At 41.8% G+C, this 23,299-nt stretch overlaps 1 protein-coding gene across 6 annotated transcripts in view; it reads right to left on the reverse strand.

Annotated features, from left to right (window-relative positions):
* The window catches only part of SYNE2 (spectrin repeat containing nuclear envelope protein 2), a 582,128-nt gene that overhangs the window by 444,186 nt on the left and 114,643 nt on the right, over positions 1–23,299 (reverse strand). For all 6 annotated transcript variants that reach the window (XM_073609718.1, XM_073609721.1, XM_073609720.1 and 3 more), the window contains exons 12-17: positions 18,640–18,804; positions 15,754–15,866; positions 11,995–12,157; positions 3,096–3,192; positions 1,734–1,918; positions 727–873 (exon numbers count right to left, since the gene is read on the reverse strand). In XM_073609718.1, coding sequence (XP_073465819.1) covers positions 727–873; positions 1,734–1,918; positions 3,096–3,192; positions 11,995–12,157; positions 15,754–15,866; positions 18,640–18,804 — 870 coding nt within the window. The remainder of the gene's footprint in view (positions 1–726; positions 874–1,733; positions 1,919–3,095; positions 3,193–11,994; positions 12,158–15,753; positions 15,867–18,639; positions 18,805–23,299) is intronic.

Consider the following 23,299-nt stretch of genomic DNA (forward strand, 5'->3'; position numbering starts at 1 on the left):
TGGAATATATTTAGCCGATTTAAACTGAGTGTTCAACGGATCTTTAATTCACAAAGACAATGCACCAAAACAAAAATCCTTGTTTTCAAAAAAGGGATTTGAAAATTATAGTGACATGCAAAAATTCATAAATTGTAAGTTCACCTTTTTACAAAAAATTAAAATATGTAGTAAAACTGTACACAGCGATTCCGATTAGTCAAAGTGGTCATGTGCCAGCACATAACCAAAAAAATTGCTCTGATCTGTCCTGGAGGCCATAACGGAACAAGAGGAAGAAGAGTGGGGCTTTCAAATCTCCCGGATCACTGCACTGGCTGTATGGGCAGTGGTAGCTAATCGCCCACAAAAGAAAGTTCAGTGGGGACCAGGGGGGCGGGGAGGGTCTTTGGTGTTAGCTCACCTTTTAATTTTTTTGCAAAAAGGTGAACTTACACTCAGTACAGGGACAGGGTTGCCCAGTGCCCAGGGTAAGGATCTAGAATTGCGCCCCCCTCCCAAACTGTTAATAAATGCTGTAGAATGGGTACACCACCCTGCATCCATTCTTTGCCCTCTTGTTTCACTGCGCCCAGGGCAGCTTTACCTCCTGCCCACCCCTGGTCCTGGCCCTGCTTACACTTTAAAAACAAACATTTTCATCCTTGAGTTACAGCTTTGTGAACTGAGACAATTGTGCACAATACTCTGTAAATTAAAGTAAAATACTCTGGTTTTTCTACATACATATCTGGTCCATCGGTTGTTGAAAGACTTCAGCCTGTGGGACAACTTGGAAGCTGCTTTTTCATTGGTCTTCTCCATCAGGAAATTGCCATCTCTGTTTAATGACTTGTGCACAGATTTCCATTTGGACAGAATCTCCATGGGAACCTGGATTTGTTTAACAAAATATTACTCACGTCTAGAAAAGCAGCAACCAGGATGCAGCAATGTTTAAACAGATACTGCTGTAATTGTTTGGAATTTTGGATTCCTTATCTGTGCCTTACATCACTGTTAAACTATGTCACCAAAAAAACAAACTCTGAAACCATTATTCATGCTAGGAGTCCAGATGCAAAATGACCTGGGAGAATGGTCATCAAATAATGTAATTGGTATATGACTGTTGCACATAATTTCAATATGACAGAACACAAGATCTGGTAGACTGGTGTATACGGTTTTCTTTGGTGTGGTGGCCAACTGTCAAGATATTCTGGTCCAGAATTGTCAGCAGAAAGTCATGGAGGGGAGCAGCATTGCACGCAGCTATTGAGAGTGCTAGGAATAAAGCAAACTGGGTGATAGGTCGTTTCATCTAAGGACTGGGTGGAGCCATAATCAATAATGAGTTTATAATGGGGGAAAATCAAGATGGCATCTTTCCAATGTGGGCTGGACATTTTCAATAAAGAGATAGAGGCGGCCCACAGAGCAAGCCTCAATACACCCGCAGATGATTGCAAAAGGGGCTCAGCTGCTTGATGGGGCCCAAACAGGTCAGCAACATAGGGTGGGGAGTCTGGATTTGGGTCCATGTTGGCCTTGGCGGGAACCCCACACAGCTCAATTGAGCGCATCCGCTGTTACAGAGCAGGGAGTGAGGTGCCACGCTTTACCAATAAATTTATAAGACAATTTGCACAAAAACAGACATCAAACAAAAACGAATGCGCGGATTGATTGACCTATGATGTAATCTGTTATAGAGAATACATAAAGGCACTCTAAATGTTGAGCATACATACATGGCCAGGGTGCATCTTGTGCTGCTCATCCAGCCAGACTGTAATAAGGCTGATATTATTCTCAAACTGAATCCAGCAGGTTTGAACTTTTTCCAAAACAGGTAGCGCCTCCTGAGCTGATGACAAAAATGTTTCGTACTTTGACTCAATCTTTTTGTACTGTGTTGCAATCTCTGAATCATCAGCTGAAAATCAAAAACAAAAGTTAGAAGAGAAAACCTTTTTTTGGCATAATAAGAATGATACTACAGAGCTTACAAAATTGTTGACCTACAATCTACCTATAATCTTTTGTTATTTGTATTAATTTATGTCACATACAGTGCATACCAGATACTGTAAACTGGACAGGGTCGCACTATTTCATTGCACCCACAACTAATATTAAAAACGTCAAAAGGATTATACTGTCTAACCCTCCCACCATCCTCCAAAAAAAATAAAATAGAATGAAATAAAACAGATTACACGGGCTGCATCCGCATCTATTAGGTCCAGAGTGTTTTTGGGATTATTTGGTCAGGGAGTATTAATGGCAACAATGATATGAACTGAAGTAACCCGAAGCAGTCAATAATATTTAAACCTCATGTAGATAGATGGATCAGTGAAAGTTGTGACCCAATACCTGACTCTATCCCTTTCATTCACTGAAAGATCAGCGAATGGACATTCACTTATCTCACTTTGTTACACCTGCTGAAACCCGCTGGTTCTGGGCCTGCAGGTGGGACAGTAAAACCCAGAATACATGGTGGGGTGGGGGCTAGATGTTGACTTGTGCTACCTTCAGCACTTTCACCTGAAAGCCCACAATCCACTCTCCTGGAGTTCAGCTTTTGCTGCATATTTGTTTTGGATTCACTGACTTATTGAGGCAAGAGATTCGGCATCACAGCTCAACAATGGCATCCTTTCTCTGGAGAGATTTACCTTGTGTTTTCTGGTCTACCCTAAAACTCCAAGAATAGATCATGCCGGAAATGTCTGTTATTTATCTTGTCAAACTTATAAATATGCATGACATTCATTTTAATCTAATTGTTTAAAGCTACATCCAAATGCTGTTAACCATTCAGCTGTTCACTGACCTTCATCTCCTTCGATGGTGATAAATGAACAACGTGGAAGTGACCAGCAGCAAAAAGAGGCTAATTAACACGAATGGTGTGGATATCCACCATGTATAGTGTTCTGTGGGTCATAAGATGAAAGTGAAAATCCCTTTAATCTTAGTTGGCTAAATTCTGCTTAGGAAAATATTTGGAGCAGTCCAGACCTACTCTGAACCAAGAACTGCACTTTTTTTTGTGGATTGCTGTTATATGCCTGATATGTAAAATAGTTAAAGTATTTACTTACAATATTCCTCTGTAGTCAGAAGTTGGTTATGTAGTTCTTTGAATTTTTGAAATGCATTTTCAAGATGAACCATGAATTGTTTCTCACCGACAAATTCCTGTGGGTCAGAAATAGAACTTGAGCAAAGGTTTGTGATCTTTGTTGACAGCGATAAAACCAAGTCCTCACTTGACCATCACACTATCCAAAAATCTGTGCACTATCATAATTAGTCTCAATGCGTGTATACATATGTGTGTAACAGTCCTCGAAAAGCACGGACAATGCACCGAGACTGCTTGAGGACTTTGGATAACTGCACAAAGGAAATATATAATTATTGCAGTTTTCTTTTCTTTTTTTCTTTTACAATTTTGCTTTGTTTTTTTTAATGGTCAGGATTAAAAAAATGACTTCATCTGTTTCAGTCAGATTAATGTGTTGCATATAAACATTAAGTATTCTAATTTACAACCAGTGACACTACTGCTTTTTTTCCAAAAGAGCTTGTTCCTTACATAGTTCAGAAGCTAAAAATTAAATTTGCAAACGCAGCTAAATAAGTAATAGGAGTGACTAACCACCGTTTCTCACTGGCTCAAGTCAAATCCATTTTCAGAGAGACTGAAGGCAAACCGCTTCTGCTCTGCTGATGATGAGGAAAACTGGTAATGCTTTTCAAACCCAATGTCATGGGTGTACACGGTGTTAAAGTAGAACTACAGGCAAAACTTTTTTTTTCATTTTGGATAGAGCAAGGGAGGGGTTTTTTTTCACCATCTGTGTCCCATTGCAGAGTTTTTCCTTTACTTCCTGTCCCATAGCCAAACAGTAAGTGAGAGGAAATCCCTGCAAATTAAGGGGATTCCTTGGGGACCCCCAGGTCACCAGAACATGCGTCCCCAGTGGAAAATTGCCCTTCCATTAATTTTCTGGGGACAACCCAAAATTTGGCATTTTCTTTTACATTCACTTTCAATGATAATGGTAAGCAGGACAAATAGAGAGTGAATATAACTAACGGGGACACAGACAGCAATAAAAACTAACAGGGGTTCTAATCCATCCCTATCTAAAACCAAAAAAAATGCCTTTAGTTCTACTTTAATTGGTTGTAAAATAAAGAGTTTATATACACGAACAATACAAATATAAAGCACATTTGTTTAAATTCAAAAAATAATTACTTTATTTGTTTCAGTCAGATTAATGTTCATGTTGCATATAAGCATTAAGTATTAAGTATTATAATTTACAACCAGCAAGTGGTGGCATTGCTGCTTTTTCCAAGAGAGTTTGTTCCTCACAAAGTTCAGAAGCTAATGCTCCAATTCACCCATGCAGCTAAGTAATAGGAGTAACTATCCACCATTCCTCATCGGCCTAAGTCAAATCCAATTTCAGAGAGTCTGAAGACAAACAGCTTCTGCTTTGCGGTTTATTAGGAAAACTTGTAATGCTTTTCGAACCCAATGTCATGGGTGTACCTGGTGTTAAATGGTTGCATATATATATATATATATATATATATATATATATATATATATATATATATATATATATATATACACACATACACACAAAAAATATAAAACATATTAAAATAAATAAATACAATTAACCAAAGACCAATCATATTTCTTTTGTTCTTCAACAGTCTGTTCACCTGCTGGGAGCGAGAAAAAGAAGACCGAGGTAAACTCTAAGTCACTTTAGTTTGAGACTACAGAGGGATGAAGACCGTTTCCCTGCACCCTACGTGACAGCACCAGGCCAATGACTAAGCACTAGCACCGACACGTGATGAAGGGAAGTAACTTACGTTCTAAATACCAAGAAGTATTACATTTTTTTCCTTGCTCACAGCACACTGAAAGGAGAGACCAGGGAGTGAAGGTAAGCATGTGCTTTTATGGAATTGGGCCTAAAAGCAAAGATGCCCTGTATAGGCAAAGCACAGGCTTGCTTTTAGTTGGTCTGCCCTACCAGGTGTGGCCAAAATATATATATATAAATAATTATTCTGCAAAGACAGCACAAGCAGAGGACAAAGAGCTGAACTACATCCAAAGAGCCTTTTTTATACACTGTAATTGGCCAAAGGTATCATGTATTACATTCACTGCTCATACACTAACCCTTAGATAAGGCAAGTAAGATCTGCTATACTGCGCTGTCAAGGAGCACTATTACAGTTCTGCTGTATGATCGGTTTTTCTATCATAGATAATTCATAGGCGTGCACAACTGATAATGCTTGAGTCAATATTTGAAACTTGCTTCCAGTATTAGAATGTATTATTTGGTAGAAATATGGGTTGTGGATACACCAAACCACAATGACCACATGCTGCAACATACTGGATCACCGTTTGAAAAAATTATTCTTAGTGCTGTCAGATAAACAAGATTTGGAAATCAAATCTCAAAAACATTGCAATTGAAATAATAATAATAATAATAATAATAATAATAATAATAATAATAATAATAATAAAGGAAAGCATAATTACTAAATTATGAACAGAGGCTAGTTTTAGGTTAAATGCCACTACTGCCGCAGATATTTTTTCTTGCAAAAGCCTCATGACCAGTTGGCAAAGGGTTTCAGTTTTTTTCAGCAGAGAAAGCGGTCTCTGAAAACACAGTCAAGCTATTCTCGGACAACGGTCTCCAGGGTGATAACAGAACATGACTATATATTAAAAAATAGTATGAAAAAGTGATCAAAAAACAGAGGCTGGTCAACAAGCTATCACAAGCTACAGCCTTAGAAATTGTACACACAGACTTTATCTTGAAGAACTGTGTAACAGCAAACTTTAATCCTGCAAAAGATGTTTTTTCCCTTTTTAGATAAAGAGAGAAAGGGTGAGTGCATCTCTCAGGTTTTCAATGCCACCCGTGATCCATTTGGGAAGATTTCACCTTACTTCCTCTCAGGACAATACCTGAAGGGGAAATCTCTCCAGCAGGAACATAAAAAAATACATTTTCAGAAAAGTGAGGAAGAGTTATAAATTCTGAAATTTTTACTGCTGTCCATGCATGCCTATCCTAGTGACTATTTGACAGGTCACCTCCTTGCGGTAACCCCTTAAACCCTGCACTAGAGTGTGATAACCAGGTGCATTGCACATGGTTGCGGGGCGGTTACAGATCAGCCCCATTCACGGGAATAGGTCACATTCTGTGGGTGTTAGCTCCCACTGAAAGTATCAGGCAGTAGGATTCCTGGATGTGTACACCCTTGGCCTCTACAGCTGAATGGGGAGCAGCTGGGGGTGGTAAAGCATGGCTTTGCTGTGGGGTTTTACTGACTATGGAATTTTACCAAAATGTTCCTGTGAACAAGCCCCAAAAGTATTAGGTGTCCTTTTATGAAACTGCGGTAAAATACCGCTTTTCAGTTCTCAGGCATTCTCAGAGGAGATCGCTCTCCTCTGAGTGCCTGTTTATGAAAGTGTGTAGATCGCTTCTCATGTTGAGTAGCGATCTACAAACGCCGGGAACTCCTGAGAATGGCTCCTCTCACTGTAATCTCGTGTGATATAGCGGGATTACAGTATGAGGAACCATAAAATACAAAAGTGTAACACGAATCAGCACACATTTTTCCCCAACATATTAATAAAATAATAAAGTTAAATTCCCCCTACACAATATACATTAACCTAATTATTAAAAAAAACATTGTTTTTATCAATATTTAAAGATCATACATGTGCCTATTTAAATGTGAATGGTGTATAGTAAATGAATGTAATGCAGCTATACACCATTCATATAAATGCAAAATACATTTATAATCATTACAAAAATAATTTTAATAAAGTATACAAGTATAAATATTTATTAATAAATGAAAATAAAATATATTTCATAATTGATAAACATAAAAATTGATAAACTGGTGCAATGCGAGAACACTGCAAATCCACTGCGGGTTACCGCATCGCACCAACTCGCATGTCTGTGCACACTGCCATATGCGAATCGCTGGGGAGTGTCAATACATTGTTAACGACACCCCCAGTTCAACTTGCATATCGCACTGCGAACTGACAGTTCGGACATGAATCGGATCGCATATGTGTGAACACACATGCGATCCGATTCTGGTCCGAACAGAAAAAAGGGTCCTTTGCGTGTTTGCACCGAATGTGGTGCGATATCAGCCATACTATCTGTACGGCTGATATCGCACCGCACAGACATCGCATGTAATGTGAATGGCAGTGTGCTGCGAATTACATGGGATGCCTGTGCGATGTCCGACATAGCACAAGTGTGAACTGGGCCTAAAAGTTAACAACACCCCCAAATCAGTTCGCATATCGCAGTGCGATCTGCAAACTCGGACAGTAATCGAATCGCATGGGTGTGAACACTCATGCGATTCGATTCTGCTGTGGACCAAAAAAAGGGTCCTGTATGAGTTTGGTCCGAGTGCAATGCAAATTCAGCAATACTATCTGTATGGCTGAAATCGCATCGCACAGAGATCGGATGTGATTTTGCACTGCAGTGCGGTGCAAATCACATCCGATCTCGGACACCGCAGCAGTGGGAACTGGCCGTAAATCATATTGCATTTGCACCAAAATGGTACAGGACCCTTTATTTGGTCCGCACTGGAATCGGATCGCATGGGTGTGAACACCCATGCAAACCGATTCCTGCACCATTACATAGTTCGCACTGCGATCTGTGAAATTATCTGGGGGTGTCATTAACTTTACATTGACACCCGCAGTGGTGCGCAGATGTCAATGTAGGTGCAATGTGGAAACCCGCACAGGAATCACGCTGGTTCACGCATCGCACAAGTGTGAACCCAGTCAAAGACGTGAACATCTAATAAATATATATATATATATATATATATATATATATATATATATATATATATATATATATATATATATATATATATATATACATACATATATATACATATATATACACACACACATACACACACTATAAATTCCTATCCTGCTGGTTTTGGGGTGTGTAATGGTGGGGAAGATGTACTATGACTGTTTGGTGAAAGAAGTCAAAAGACTTCTTGCTTTCTCCAGATTACTCAGCCAGTTTCTCGCTTCTCACTCTGATTCTCCACTTCTGAAATGGTGAATCAGAAAGTGAAAAATTCTGTCACAGATCGCCAGTGAGGTGCCGAGATCGCACCTTCATAAACGGGCCGTTTCTGTGACAGTCAGTTAAGATTCTCACTGTGCTGAGATAATCAGCGGAGAACATGTTCTCCGCTGATTATCTCAGTTTCATAAACTGGTAATGACCTGAGATCAGCGGTGAGACTCGGGATCGCCGCTGATCTCAGTTTCATAAAAGGACACCTTAGTAATGACTTGCTGTTGAATGCATTGCCAACAAATTGCCTTCATTTCTCATCCCTGCACTTCTTGTCATTTGAAATTTAGCAAAATGTACTCACATCAAACAGACACAAATTCAAACCTGGTCAGATGCATTTTTTTTTTAAATTGCAACATTGCATGAAGCAAAAACACCTAACTTATATTGGTCAGGGTAAACTTGTATAGAGATGGTCCTGCACAAAATCCTGAGTTCCAAACTTTACTGTCTCAAAAGGTACATTGTGAAAACATAGGGGTTATAAACCCTTACCATCTTAAATGGTCCACAACAATTATTGTAATACAAGATACAGGCAGTTCCCAGGTTACAAACAAGATAGGTTTGTTCTTAAGTTGAATCTGTTTGTAAGTCAGAACAGGTACATTTTTTTAAGTGTAGCTCCAGCCAAAAAATCTATTTTTAAGCTTTTTGGATAACAAGGGGAAGGGTTATCATCACCCCTGTAACGTTTATTTTGCTGTTTGTGCCCCTGCTCAGAAGATTTCACATCACTTTCTGTCCCAATGACAATTGGATTTTGAACATTTTGGGTTGTTAGGGAAACAAGGATTGGTGATAAAGCACCAGTGAAGACATCTTTTTCCCATAATAACTCTTACAAGAGTGAATTTCCCTTCCTAGGGGTAGATTTCCTCTCACTTCCTGTTGTCTCCCTCTATTTGTAAGTAGGAGTTGTTTGTAAGTCGGATGTTTGTAAGCAGGGGACCGCCTGTAATTGATATGTCCCAAAATACATAAATTGCCCCACATGCTTGTAAGGATATTGGCCCGGGTGCAGTCTGAAAAAAGTATGTCAAATATGAAGCTGGAAGTAGATGCACTCAGCGGGACTAAAAGGAGGAATTTTTCTATCTAGTTTTATAAATGTTTTGGTTGAGCAAAACCCGCCTTTCTCAAGGAAAGTGGACTGTGCCCCATTGACAACACTGACATTTATTAAACTATGTAGGAAAATTCCTCCCTTTGTTACTAAACCCAGTTGCCTGCATTCACTATATCTGGTCTCTCACAGTACACAGAACATGGAAATGCAATTATTTTAGTAAATATAAACTGCTAAATACCTTTTCTCATCAGCAGTATATAGCAGTCTAGTGACTTCTATCAGGACCTAGTTAAAGTTTGTAGGATGAGTTTTAATACTGTACTGGCTGTCCTATTAGGATGCAGGACCCCTGACCCTCTGTCTGGACAGTGCCGATCACATGCACTCCAAGAACAAAAAACTCTCTAGCAATACACACAAAACTGAGCATGTGCAGCCTGACTCCAGTAACTGTCTTATCTGGACATGTTTTGGAGACCATGCAAGAAGGGTAGGATCTGTGCATACAGGATCAAACAGCCTTTTTACACAATGCAGAGGATTAACCCCTTAGGTTCCACAGTGAGTATACCAAGCATGCTTTACTGCATTTTTATTGGTTGATGTATTCCTCGTCACATGACTGCACTCCGCCTGCTTTGTGAAACAAACGACAGGCCAGTGGCCGTGTACATTGAGAGCTAGCAAAGTCACTTCCAGAAGAGTGTTTCCCTGTCAAAGCTCTCTTGTAAAAAGGGCACACTTGTGTGTACTCATTCGTGAGAAAGCTGTGACATGATATGTGGGGCCGGATGGCAGGGAAGAATTGGGACCAACAACACTACTAGGAAGTGTCAGTGAGCAGCTACAATCGGCTGCACAGGTCAAGCGTCATCGGTCACACTGAGGAGGGTTGCTGAATGGCTTGATTAGATGGTTGTTTCGAATCATCCATTGGGCACTCCAAAAAAGTGCATAATACAAAAGTTTATTTCATTAAAAGGGGTTGTGTAAGGACACCCCAAGTACGAAAGGGGTTAAAGTCGTTTAAGACATTCCATTTCCGAACACAAAGGCAGCTACAGAACACTTCAATCAGCCGAACAAGGAACCCATACAAATAATTCTCCCCCCAAATACGAGACAAAGCTCTGTCTTGAGGTTCAAGCAGGAATCAACTCATTTATTTTTACACATGGACACAACAGATAAAATAACTCAAGAGACTCTTTCCCCCTACCCTTGGAAAAGAAGGTGGGTTAAACCGTCCAATGACAATAGACACACAGGTCAGGTGTGTTCAAACTTCTCATCAGTACACAGTCTTATCAGCAGGGGGCTGCTGGAGGAATCCCCCCTCCCTCCATAGTGATACACATCCTGTGATCAAAGGCAGACAGACGCAATAGAACATTGGAATACAGCCCCACCCCAAACTAGCACAGCAAATAGTACACAACAGCACGAGACAACACACAATATATACACACACAACATTGTGAAGCAGTCACTATCTATAATATGGCACATACGGGTTCCCAGAGTTTTGTGTTTTGGGGGGACATGGACTTGAATCCAAAGTAATATTACTTCCAGGGTCCCCAGGCATACAGCTCACAACGAGCACAGTTCCCCCAAATGCCAGGGCCCATAATCGGTCGGCAAGAGGCTGGCATTCAGTCCGCTCCAAAAGCCTCTGTCCTGGCTAGGTCTGTCACAGGTTGTAAAGGTTCTTTCACATAAAAATAACAAACATATTATACTTACCTGCTCTGTGCAAGGGTTTTGCACAGAGCAGCCTCGATCCTCCTCTTCTGGGGTGCGCTGCCGGCACTCCTCCCCTTCATCGGGTCCCCCCACAAAGAGCCGCTTTCCCTGGGGGCACTCATGCTCCCGAGTCCCACTGCTATGTCCATTGACACAGACAATGGGACTCGGCCCCGCCTCCCATGTCACTGGATTTGATTGATAGCAGCGGCTACCAATGGCTCCTGCTGCTATCAATCTGTCCAATGAGGAGAGACACAGCGGCTGCAGCCGCTGAATTCGTGCCCATCGCTGGAACGGATCAGGCGCAGGTAAGTAAAAGGGGGACTCTGGGGGGGGGCTGCAGCAAATAATGTTTTTTACCTTAATGCATTAAGGTGAAAAACCTTGAGACTTTGCAACCACTTTAATCATATAATTGAAGGGTAGATTTTCATCAGGTCAGCTATGACTAAACCCCTTATGGGGGTAAAACACGTTTTAAAAACTCATGTTTTAGCTGTTTGTTATTGAGACCATAAACTTTTGAAATCAGGACTGTGTGCAGGACCATCTTTATACATTTTGCAGTTTGGTTTCCCTAATGAAGAAGGACAAATAATGTAGAACAGGTGTACTTTTTGTTTATTCACTCAGGATAAACTTGTCTCAAGTTTTGAATAAAGTTGTACTTGTTCCCATCTTACAGTCTTTTTGTGCCAAACAACTGACAGTTACCCTCTCATTTGTAGATACTATAGAAGGGAAGGGTTGCCTGCATTAACCAATCATTTTTCCACAACAGTGAAAATCGAATGGTTGACTGATAAGGCTGCAAAGTAATTCTTAATTGTTCTTCACGTTGGTCCAACACCCATGTTTGCATATGATGCAAGAACGCATTGACATCTGTAATCATCCACAAATCTCTGCCGAGTCTTAAATGTGTTTCCTATGACTCACATTATAATCAGCGAGGAGGGATTCCACTGCTTCTTGTGACTTATATTTCCCTTTCCAGGCTTTTAACTTAGGCCATCCTTCTTCCAGGAGAGCCAGAACACAATGTGCAGAGAAGCGATAATCCACCAGAACACTGAAGTTTGCAGCCAATATCTTCTCCACCCTAAAGATGAAAATTAAAAAATGTATATTCGGTTGTAGAAGTGAATCAAGTGTTATGTTTCAGCTAACTAATGCGTCTGAAGCCCATTACAACCAGTATAATGCCAGCAGTCATTTTTCAATTTTAGGTTTCTGCATACAGACTGGCTTCTATAGGCAGAACAAACTTTCTTTCCAACTATCACACAAGGAGCCTGACAAATTGTTTATCCCTTCTCCCGAACACTCTGTAATTCACATTTAGCTCAATAGTTTTCACATGCCCGATAATCAATAGGATTTTATATGATTAAGCAAAAACCACTGAACAGAGTGTAGTAACGCATAAATACCAATATGGAAATACTGAAATGTCACAACACAGACCTATTAGCAGCAAAAATCCAGCTGCTAAGGCCTTGTGCACACAGGCTCCGGCTTGTAGAAGAACAGTTTGTACAGCAAGCTAGGAGCAGCTTTGTTGAAGCCTTTAAAAGATCCCTACAGCTTCAGATTGGGGATGTGTTAATGGGCGTGTTGACTATCACTTCAAACAAGCTGCTAGCAGACTTCAGCATAACCCAAAACTCGCTGAAAGCCTAATGCCCCGCACACACGGTCGGATTTTCCGATAGAAAATGTGTGATAGGACCTTGTTGTCGGAAATTCTGACCGTGTGTGGGCTCCATCACACATTTTCCGACACACAAAGTTTGAGAGCAGGATATAAAATTTTCCGACAACAAAATCCGTTGTCGGAAATTCCGATCGGGTGTACACAAATCCGACGGACAAAGTGCCACGCATGCTCAGAATAAATAAAGAGATGAAAGCTATTGGCCACTGCCCAGTTTATAGTCCCGACATACGTGTTTTACATCACCGCGTTTAGAACGATCGGATTTTCCGACAACTTTGTGTGACCGTGTGTATGCAAGACAAGTTTGAGCCAACATCCGTCGGAAAAAATCCTAGGATTTTGTTGTCGGAATGTCCGAACAAAGTCCGACCGTGTGTACGGGGCATAACAGTTTTTTTGAAAGTGACAGTCAACACTTCCATTAAGAGGTCTTTAGTATTTCTAAACTTCAGCGATTGAGCCCATTACTAAATGATTTCATTTAAAAGGTTGGGCCCATTGTATGATTTATAGCTTTGGCCACATAGAATGAAAATGAAAAGTGGACTTATAATTAATTATAATTTTTACTGTCAGTGCTTCTGCATAGGTATAAGCAAAGCTTTAGGCTGGCCATAGACAAGTCAATTGAATGAAGAAACTGACCTGATTCCACCATCTACATTTTTGAGGTGAAAGAGGGAATCCTCATTCCCTGCCATCAGGATAAATAGATCAGCATTGCAGTCTATGGTCTGTAGTGCTGATCGAGCAGCTAAAATCTGACAGGGCAGTTGAACAGAAATCAATCAGTAGAACAACTTCTGTTCAACCACAGTGGCCATAAATGGATTGAAATTCAGCTAGTCCCTGCTGAACCAGCCAAATTTAGATCCATGTATGGCCAGATTTAGGCTTTGTTTATACAAGAGCCAGTGTCCGCACTACTGAAAAATGTACCTATTTACCCCTTGATAACCTCTTTCCTTCCCTTTACTTTTTTTTTTGCAGTATTTGACTTTGTTTTTTTTTTTTTTTGTTCTTGTCTGTTTTTGTTGTGATATATTAACAATGCGCACATTTTTAAAAGTCTTTACTTTTGGACCAGAAATATACATCTAGTGCCATTATAAATGGGAAATGGGACAAATTACAAAAATAACATGCACACTTGTGATCTATAATAACATTAGTTCTTTTAAACAAAAAAAAAAAAAGGTTTTTCTTTTTTATATCTTATTGTTTGTAGATAATTTGTGGAAGACAATTTTGGCAAAAGAAAGCTCTGATTGTCCTCCAGGATATGTTTAACTTCATTGTCTTAAAGTAGTGCTCTCCAAACTGCGGCCCTTTGCTTGCCCTTGAGGCAATTTTTCTCCAACTAATACCAACGATGGGGCACTATTCATCCCACTGACACCAAAGATGGTGCACCATTTCTCCCCCTAATTCCAAAGTGCATTGTTTACACCCACTGACATCGGGACAATTTTTACTCCCAATGGTTAACCCCCCCACCAACCCCCATTCCCCAACAAGGACTGTAAACTGGCCCTTTGTTTGGAAAGTTTGAAGACCCGTCTTAAAGGAATAGTCTATCATTTTAAAAAAAATATTAAATACAACCACATTAACTAAAGAAAAAATGTGAATTTATTTTTTGCATTGGAACCTGGAAAGCATAGAAAACGCAATCAGGAGGATTGTGGGCACAATGCACGGGCTCCTGCAGCCTATTTCCCTGGACTTTTGGCTATGAGTCTAAAGCAATGGGTGTGACCGTGATGGCAGATGGGACTTGTAGTCTTTTGATTCATAGATCCTGTGAATGGATCAGTGATTGAATGACATGACTGTTTGGGCAGAGCCAATTAAATCCATGTAAACACCAAATGAAAACAGAGCGTACCAAGGAGAACATCCATGATTCAGGTGTGTGTGAGTGGGGGGGGGTTGGTTGAGGGTAGGGGGGCTGGGGAATTTGATCATTTTTAATGATACATGCTAAATAACATTAAAACGTGGTCAGAAAGGTGAACTATTCTTTTAATAAATAAGGCAATCATACCTAAAATGTAATATTTACTCTTGTTGGGGGTATATGGGTACAGTAGCTGAAGTAGTTTAGTTTTGCTTTCTCCCTCCTGCCATTACTTTCGGACCTATTACATTCAAAAAGTTTTTTTTGTTTTTTTTTTTGCCAAAGGTCTGAGCACGAATAGGAAAAAGTTAGTTTTTGATTGATAAATAAAATGGCGGTTCCATTTACCCAAACATTTATGATCAAAACATGTATTTCTGATTAAGCAGATATATTTTATGCAATTGCTGTTAGAAGTCATATTGTGTAAAAGCTGTTGTGTTCAATTGCAATTTACACCTCCAGCTGTGAAGATGACTATCTCGGCCTTTTCCCACAGAGCCACTGGAAGTGACAAGCCTATGTGAACCTAGTATTCCACATTCAATCAAGGTTTTGCTTTAAAGAAACTTCAGGTAGATAAGTGCCACCCACTTCAGACCATATAAATTTGTATTAACTGTCCTAGCCAGTTAGAGCTAAATACATCTGTTTTCAATCTGGTTTCAGCGATCAAAATGTTACTGTAAACCCATGAGTTTTGGGGTTTCCCCTACAGTTTTAATCAACAGAATAGTGATAAAGCACGTTCATGTATGGGGCGCCTGATTTTCTGTGCCTATGGTCTTTCTTAAAATGTAAATCTGGCCCTGCATGCAAGAACTAGTTATTTTAAAAACCTCAAAGTACCGGACAGCGAGCACATAGAATTCCCTGCAAACATATTTGGCTTTTATTTTGTTAAAATACCTTACATTAATCTGCAATTAGAGAAAAATTCTATACTTTTTGGTATACTTTATGCTACATTGCTTTTGACTCATTTTTGTATCAGTCAAAGTATACTGTACACCCTCTATAATAATAAACAGACTCAAAACAAAGTTGTGTATTTATTGATGTAGAACGTTACTCATACCTTGTCTTCATCTCCTCTGTCTTATCAGCTGGCACAAGAATAACTCCATTATCGTCTACATTCTGAAATGATCTCAGGCTCTCTGAGTGATGGGTTGCATGAATCATTAAAGCCTGGAGAAAAAAATGGCAGGTGTCAGTGATATGTTTGTGTGGCTTAAAAACAGAAGATAAGAGAAAATAGTCTCCTTTAGCATATAAGGATAACCTCTGTGGCTGACAAACCCAACCTGTCCTAAAATACTTAGGGGGGGGGGGTTCAGGTTAGTAGACCTTGTACTCCACTGACCCTGCAGGCAGTATTTGTGCTTCTCAGTGTATTGGAGAACTGCCCATACATGTTTAGGTGGCTGCCACTCCTGGGAATACATAACACACCAGGAGTGATGGCAGACTGGAAGATCAAATAACGATGGTTTATATCCTTGGTTTATAACGATGGTTTATATTTACATAATCCTGTGATTGCCCTACAATCCTCAATTTCTGGTGAATGCAGAAATGTACTTTAAACTGCAAACAGCAAAATACACATCTGAAATGCATATGTATGAGCTGTACTAATTGCCAAAAGATTTGTATTACAGTCTACCCTGTCTGCAGAAATACACTGTTCTGCTACATGGCACAGCAAGGCTGGTGACCTGAAAACTTTCCTACTTCAGTTAAGGATAATTGATCATTATATGACCTGCCCCCCTCCTGCCAAGGATGATCTGATAACAGGTAGAAAGGAGACAGAGGCTTCATATAGACAGCTTTGCCTGAGACAAGCAACATTAAAAGGAATGCAAAGGGAGAGGGGGGGGGGGGGTTGGCCTTTGCATTTCTCTTGCCATTGTCCTGAGAAAGCACTCAGAGCTGACACAAACTTATACAGTGCCCGTCTTTTTCCTAGCTGTTGTTGGATCAGTCACAGTAAGCAAGGAAGGGACCAGTAGGACCTCATAGCTAGGGTTAGGAAGCACCTATCAAAATTAAATAAAGTATTACATGTACTTTGTCCAAAAAAAGACCAAACTGTTAAAAAAAAAAAATATATATATATATATATATATATATATATATATATATATATATATAACCTAGTGATGCCCCTAATCTCTACCAGTCTAAGTGCTGCTACACATGGAGGCTGATAAACTCAAATTCAGATATTTATAGTGGTTGAATGTTAAATATATTTCATTTTGTTTTAACCAAATGCATGACTGCATTCACTGGTGCTTTTTACCAGTTGCCTGCAGTTCAGTTTTACAGTAACTAAAAACAACACTTGTGCCCCTGTTAAGGAGATTCACCCCTCTATTTGTGCCATTATCAGAGTGAAAGAGAAAGAAAGTCCTAAAATGTTGTGATATCACCAGAAAATAAATAGGGGGGACACTGGTTCTGGCGATGCTGGTGACCCATCAAAGATTCCCTCACTTTGAAAAAGCAGGAAGTAAAAAGAAATCTTTCCTATGGGACACAGATGGAAAATAAAATAAAATTGACAGTGGTTAAAACACTCTCTCGGTTGATCTAAAATTTAAGAAAAAATGCCTTTAGTTTTACTTTAAGTGTAAATACTGTGTAAAATAAAGAATACTAGAAGGAGAATTTATCAAAACCGGAGCAGACAGAATTGGGAATAGCTGTGCATGGCAGCCAATCAGCTTGTTCACCTAAGTTTTGAAAATTTAAAGATAAAAGCTGATTGGTTGCCATGCACAGCTGCGCCAGATTCTAGCTGCTCCAGCTTTGATAAACTCAACCAGTATAAATATCTGACCAATTAGAGCAGTGGTTCTCAACCTTACTAGTGCCGTGACCCCTTGATAAAATTTCCCAAGTTGTGGGGACCCCTAACAGTGAAATTATTTTCGTAGCGTAGGTTGTCAGCACCCAAGGCAAGACAAGCCATTTGCGCCCCTAATGGACATTTAGCGCTCCCTGAGTCCCTTCCACTCGTACAATATTGAAACCCCTTATGGTACATTTTAGGATATACCACTCTCTTTGTTCTCCTTTCTTTCTCTATCTTAATTTCTTGTTTTTTCCCCATCCCTCTCTCTAGCCATCTTGTTCTTTTTATTATTTTTTCTCTCCTTTTCTTTGTTCCTCCCCCTCTTTTCCTCTCCCTTCCATGTATTCTCTATTTTTATTCCTTCTCTTACTACTTGGTGGGAATGGGATGAGTGGCAGTGCTGGCGGGGAGTTCGGATGCATGGCAATGCTGGGGGGAGTTCTGATCAGCCAACTTAGGTGCTCTTGATCAAGCTCATCTGCTGATCTGAGAACTGTATTGGGGACTTTTAATGGCAACTATAATCACATGTAGCGTTACTCACTGTGTCATTGACTTTGTGGTGTCTCGTAACAGTGACACCTATGCCGAAATCAGGAGATAGGGTCTCCTCCAGCCCCTCCCATTTCACATTCTTCACCAGTCAGCTGACCTCTAATCTCTATCCCCCAGCCATGCCGTGAACTGAATGTGCGGCTGCAAAGAGGCTGAATGGGCTCCAGGAACAGCCAAGCTGGGCAGCCACAGGCTCCAGGGACATCCCTGCTGGGCGGCCGCAAAACGGCTGGGAGAGCGGCGAGGGCTTCAGGAACAGTCCAGGATTCAGTGACCCCTGGCAAATCATCATTCGGCCCCCAGGTTGAGAACCACTGAATTAGAGTATAACAAAAAGAGCCATACACAATTCCTTCATTGCAACCAACCACAAATTTTGATTTTCCAACCGATTGATTTTTCCAATCTAAGCTTCAATCTGACCAGTCACAATTAGGCAAAACAAACAGTTCATATTTTGTGGATTCAGAATCAAGCGATCCTGGGCTTACAGATGGCTGTTTCACTATATGTTCCACAGTACTCAGATATCCAACACAGTACCTTGAAGGAGACGGACAGAGCCTGCAACAGAGACATGGTGTTGTGGTGGCTTCCTGACTCAGGCAATGTCTGTGACATCAGGTTTTCGACTTCTGAGAGCCAACTCTCTATAGCGCCCAGAGGGGGTGGCAAACTGTGATCCAGCTGCTCCTTCCACGCTGCAATCTGGACACAAAATACACATCAGCTGATGGTCACTGCTTTGGAATTTCCCACAACCATTGTTTGGCAACTCATTAATTTTAATAAAATTGTCTGCCATTGCAAAAAGAAGAAATTTCATGCCAAGGTAACAAAGAATAAATAAGTAACTCGGTCAGCTTTCAAATCAAATTACTGGCCAAGTTCCCAGACAAAAAACACGGCCACCCACTTACTACATACAGAATCACTGCCCTGGACTGAACCTCACTCATTGTTCCTGTATGACCACCCTGACAAAAAGCTATTCTTCACAGGGGAAGGCCTTATTCAGAGCAGTATGCAGTTAATGGCAACCAATGAGGTTACTGCATTCAATGGAGTTAATTAAAATGAATGCAAGAGAAAAAGGATGGTTGTTCATCACAAGTGACCAGTCATCATCTAACCTGCACCGAGAACACAAAACTTGCAATCTGAAAGCTTTCTATAACAAAAGGTAAATTTCTCTTTGGCCACTTTCCGTAAACATGGATCATTATCCAAAAAGTGATACACTGCTGGTTACTATAGTAACAGCCCAACATGCAATTCCACTATGGTCCAAAGTTTTTGGACACTGGATCGTCACACCTATATGAGGTTGTTGGACATCCCATTACAAAACTATGGGCAATAATATAGGGTTGGGTCCCCTTCATGGCTATAACAGCCCCCATTTTTCTAGCAAGGCTTCTTGAAATGTGTCGGTGGGAATCTGTGCCCATTCAGCTATGAAAGTACGGTATTTGTGAGGTCCAGTGTCGATGCTGGACTAGAAGACTTAGCTTTACCACAAAGGTGCTTATTAGGATTGAGATTAAAGCACTGTACAAGCTCACCAAACCAGGTATTTATGGAGTTGGCTTTGTACACAGAGGACAGTCCTGCCAGAACAGGTCCTTCATTAAGCTGTTCCCACAAAGGATAGTGCACAATTGTCTAAAATGTCTTTGTATACTATATCATTACCCTTCCCTTCATTGTGATCACCTGAATTCAATAACTTGAAGGGGTGTCCACATATCGGTAGGCGTATGCAAATTTTCTGCCAATCATCTGCTATGGGTCTGTTTATTTGGCAGTAACTTTGACATTATTTAATATAACAAAGTAAAACATATGTTTGTTTTTTTTGTTTTTTGTTTAAGGACAAACAAGGCTTTTTGTGATATTGTCTTGCAAAAAATATTTTTTTCTCTCAATCTTTAGAGGAAAAAAAACAAACATACTGTAGAAAACACATTGTAGGAAATGTTACAAAAAATATATAAATACATATATATATACACACACACATATACATATACATATATATATATACATATATATATATATATATATATATATATATATATATATATATATATATATATTTTTATTCTGTAATTTCTCCTGTTTAAAATAACACTAACAATATGATTATAGTACAAAGCAATTCAAAGTAATTTACAAGTTTTTTTGTTTTTTGCTTTTAAATTTTGTGCTTTTTTTAAATGTTACTTAAAAAAAATAAACAAACAAAAAATGTAAATTCTTAATGATTAATAAAATGAATTACTATGAAAGTAATATTTGAAGGGAGGAGGAGGAAAATTAGTTATTTAGGACTGACTAGAGAAAACTAATGCCGCGTACACACGAGCGGACTTTCTATCCTACTTGGTCCGGCACACTTTCCGACGGACTTTGTCCGCCAGGTGCGCCGGACTTTAAAACGGACGGACTTGCCCACACACGCCGGGACTTTCCGGCGGGCTAAGTCCGCCCGTCTTTCCGACGGACTTTCGCCGGAGTTCCGGCGGACTTTCAGAATGAACGGACTTGCCCACACACGGACAAGTCCGTTCATTTTGAACGTGACTCAGGTGCGACGGGACTAGAAAAGGATGTCAATCTTGCCGCTTTTATCGGCGAGATTGACACCTTGCTAGCCCCGTCGCGGGGCATACCAGGCCCTTAGGTCTGGTATGGATTATAAAGGGGAACCCCGCTACGCCGAAAAAACGGCGTGGGGTCCCCCTAAAATCCATACCAGACCCCGATCCGAGCACGCAGCCTGGCCGGTCAGGAAAGGGGGTGGGGACGAGCGAGCGCCCCCCCCCCCTCCTGAACCGTACCAGGCCGCATGCCCTCAACATGGGGGGTGGGTGCTTTGGGGGAGGGGGGCGCCCTGCGCCCCCCCCCCCCAAAGCACCTTGTCCCCATGTTGATGAGGACAAGGGCCTCTTCCCGACAACCCTGGCCGTTGGTTGTCGGGGTCTGCGGGCGGGGGCTTATCGGAATCTGGGAGCCCCCTTTAATAAGGGGGCCCCCAGATCCCGGCCCCCCACCCTATGTAAATGAGTATGGGGTACATGGTACCCCTACCCATTTACCTAGGAAAAAAGTGTAAGTAATAAAACACACTACACAGGTTTTTAAAATATTTTATTAAACAGCTCCGGGGGGGGGATCTTCCTCCGGCTTCGGGGGTCTTCTTCCGGCTTCGGGGGTCCCTCCGCTTCATCTTCTCCCGGCGTCCGGTTGGTTCTTCTCCGCTCTCCGGCCTCTTCTCCCGGTGTCGCAGGTCTTCGGCCGGCCCCTCCGCTCTCTTCATGTAGCTCTATTGCGAGCGGAGGTCCGGACTTCTGGGCTTCTTGGCTTCTTGGCTTCTTGGCTTCTCTTCTCTTCTCTTCCCCCAGATGTTGACACGACGCTCTCTCCGGCTGGACTGGTCTCTGAGGGCTGCGTTGTGACTTATATAGGCGGAGACCCCGCCCCCATATGATGTCACAGTCCTTGGGCATGCTGGGACTGTGACGTTTTAGGGGGCGTGGTCGACCACGCCCCCTAAAACGTCACAGTCCCAGCATGCCCAGGGACTGTGACATCATATGGGGGCGGGGTCTCCGCCTATATAAGTCACAACGCAGCCCTCAGAGACCAGTCCAGCCGGAGAGAGCGTCGTGTCAACATCTGGGGGAAGAGAAGAGAAGAGAAGCCAAGAAGCCAAGAAGCCAAGAAGCCCAGAAGTCCGGACCTCCGCTCGCAATAGAGCTACATGAAGAGAGCGGAGGGGCCGGCCGAAGACCTGCGACACCGGGAGAAGAGGCCGGAGAGCGGAGAAGAACCAACCGGACGCCGGGAGAAGATGAAGCGGAGGGACCCCCGAAGCCGGAAGAAGACCCCCGAAGCCGGAGGAAGATCCCCCCCCCGGAGCTGTTTAATAAAATATTTTAAAAACCTGTGTAGTGTGTTTTATTACTTACACTTTTTTCCTAGGTAAATGGGTAGGGGTACCATGTACCCCATACTCATTTACATAGGGTGGGGGGCCGGGATCTGGGGGCCCCCTTATTAAAGGGGGCTCCCAGATTCCGATAAGCCCCCGCCCGCAGACCCCGACAACCAACGGCCAGGGTTGTCGGGAAGAGGCCCTTGTCCTCATCAACATGGGGACAAGGTGCTTTGGGGGGGGGGGGCGCAGGGCGCCCCCCTCCCCCAAAGCACCCACCCCCCATGTTGAGGGCATGCGGCCTGGTACGGTTCAGGAGGGGGGGGGCGCTCGCTCGTCCCCACCCCCTTTCCTGACCGGCCAGGCTGCGTGCTCGGATCGGGGTCTGGTATGGATTTTAGGGGGACCCCACGCCGTTTTTTCGGCGTAGCGGGGTTCCCCTTTATAATCCATACCAGACCTAAGGGCCTGGTATGCCCCGCGCTCGCCGCAATAGGAAGATTTGTTTTTCCTATTGCAGCGAGCGCGAGATGCAATACCATCCCCTCGTGTCGTATTTGGTCTGTCGGACCAGCCTACACACGAGCGGGCTTTCCGTCGGACCAGCACACACACGAGCGGACTTTCCGCCCGAAACTGAGTCCGACGGAAAGATTTCAAACATGTTTAAAATCTAGGTCCGGCGGGCTTTTGGGAAGAAGTCCGCCGGAAAAGTCCGCCGCCGCCCACACACGGGCGGATTGTCCGGCACACTCTGGTCCGCCGGACCAAGTATGCCGGAAAGTCCGACCGTGTGTACGCGGCATAAGAGTTGATAAGGGTTTTAACAGACCTCAGCTTCTATGATTTCAACATTATCTATGAATGGAGGGGGGGGGCACAATCTATGCATGCAGGGGGGACGGAGCTATCAATCATACCCCTATCCTCTATTCTTAGATCCTGTTCCATTTATAGAAGCTGTAATATGGACAAAGGAGGATTTTCACCAACAGAAGTGGAATCAACACAAGGGGAACACCCTGCTGCTTGTAAGTTTGCAGATTTTTCCGTTATTGATTGCACTTTAACCGTAACCAACATCATGTGCAAATCAAAACTCTTCCCGTTATTCTACAGATCAATGAAACAGAGTAGATACAAAAGTATCAATGTTACTTTGTTGGTAAACACTATCAGACAGCTTTTCTTTGACAGCAGCAACTGTTAGAGCTGCTCTATGTACACAGCAAGTCCCGGCTTTGATTAATCAGAGCTGAGAAT

The sequence above is a fragment of the Aquarana catesbeiana genome, linkage group LG13 (genome assembly GCF_042186555.1).
Source record: "Aquarana catesbeiana isolate 2022-GZ linkage group LG13, ASM4218655v1, whole genome shotgun sequence".
Lineage (NCBI taxonomy): Eukaryota > Metazoa > Chordata > Amphibia > Anura > Ranidae > Aquarana > Aquarana catesbeiana.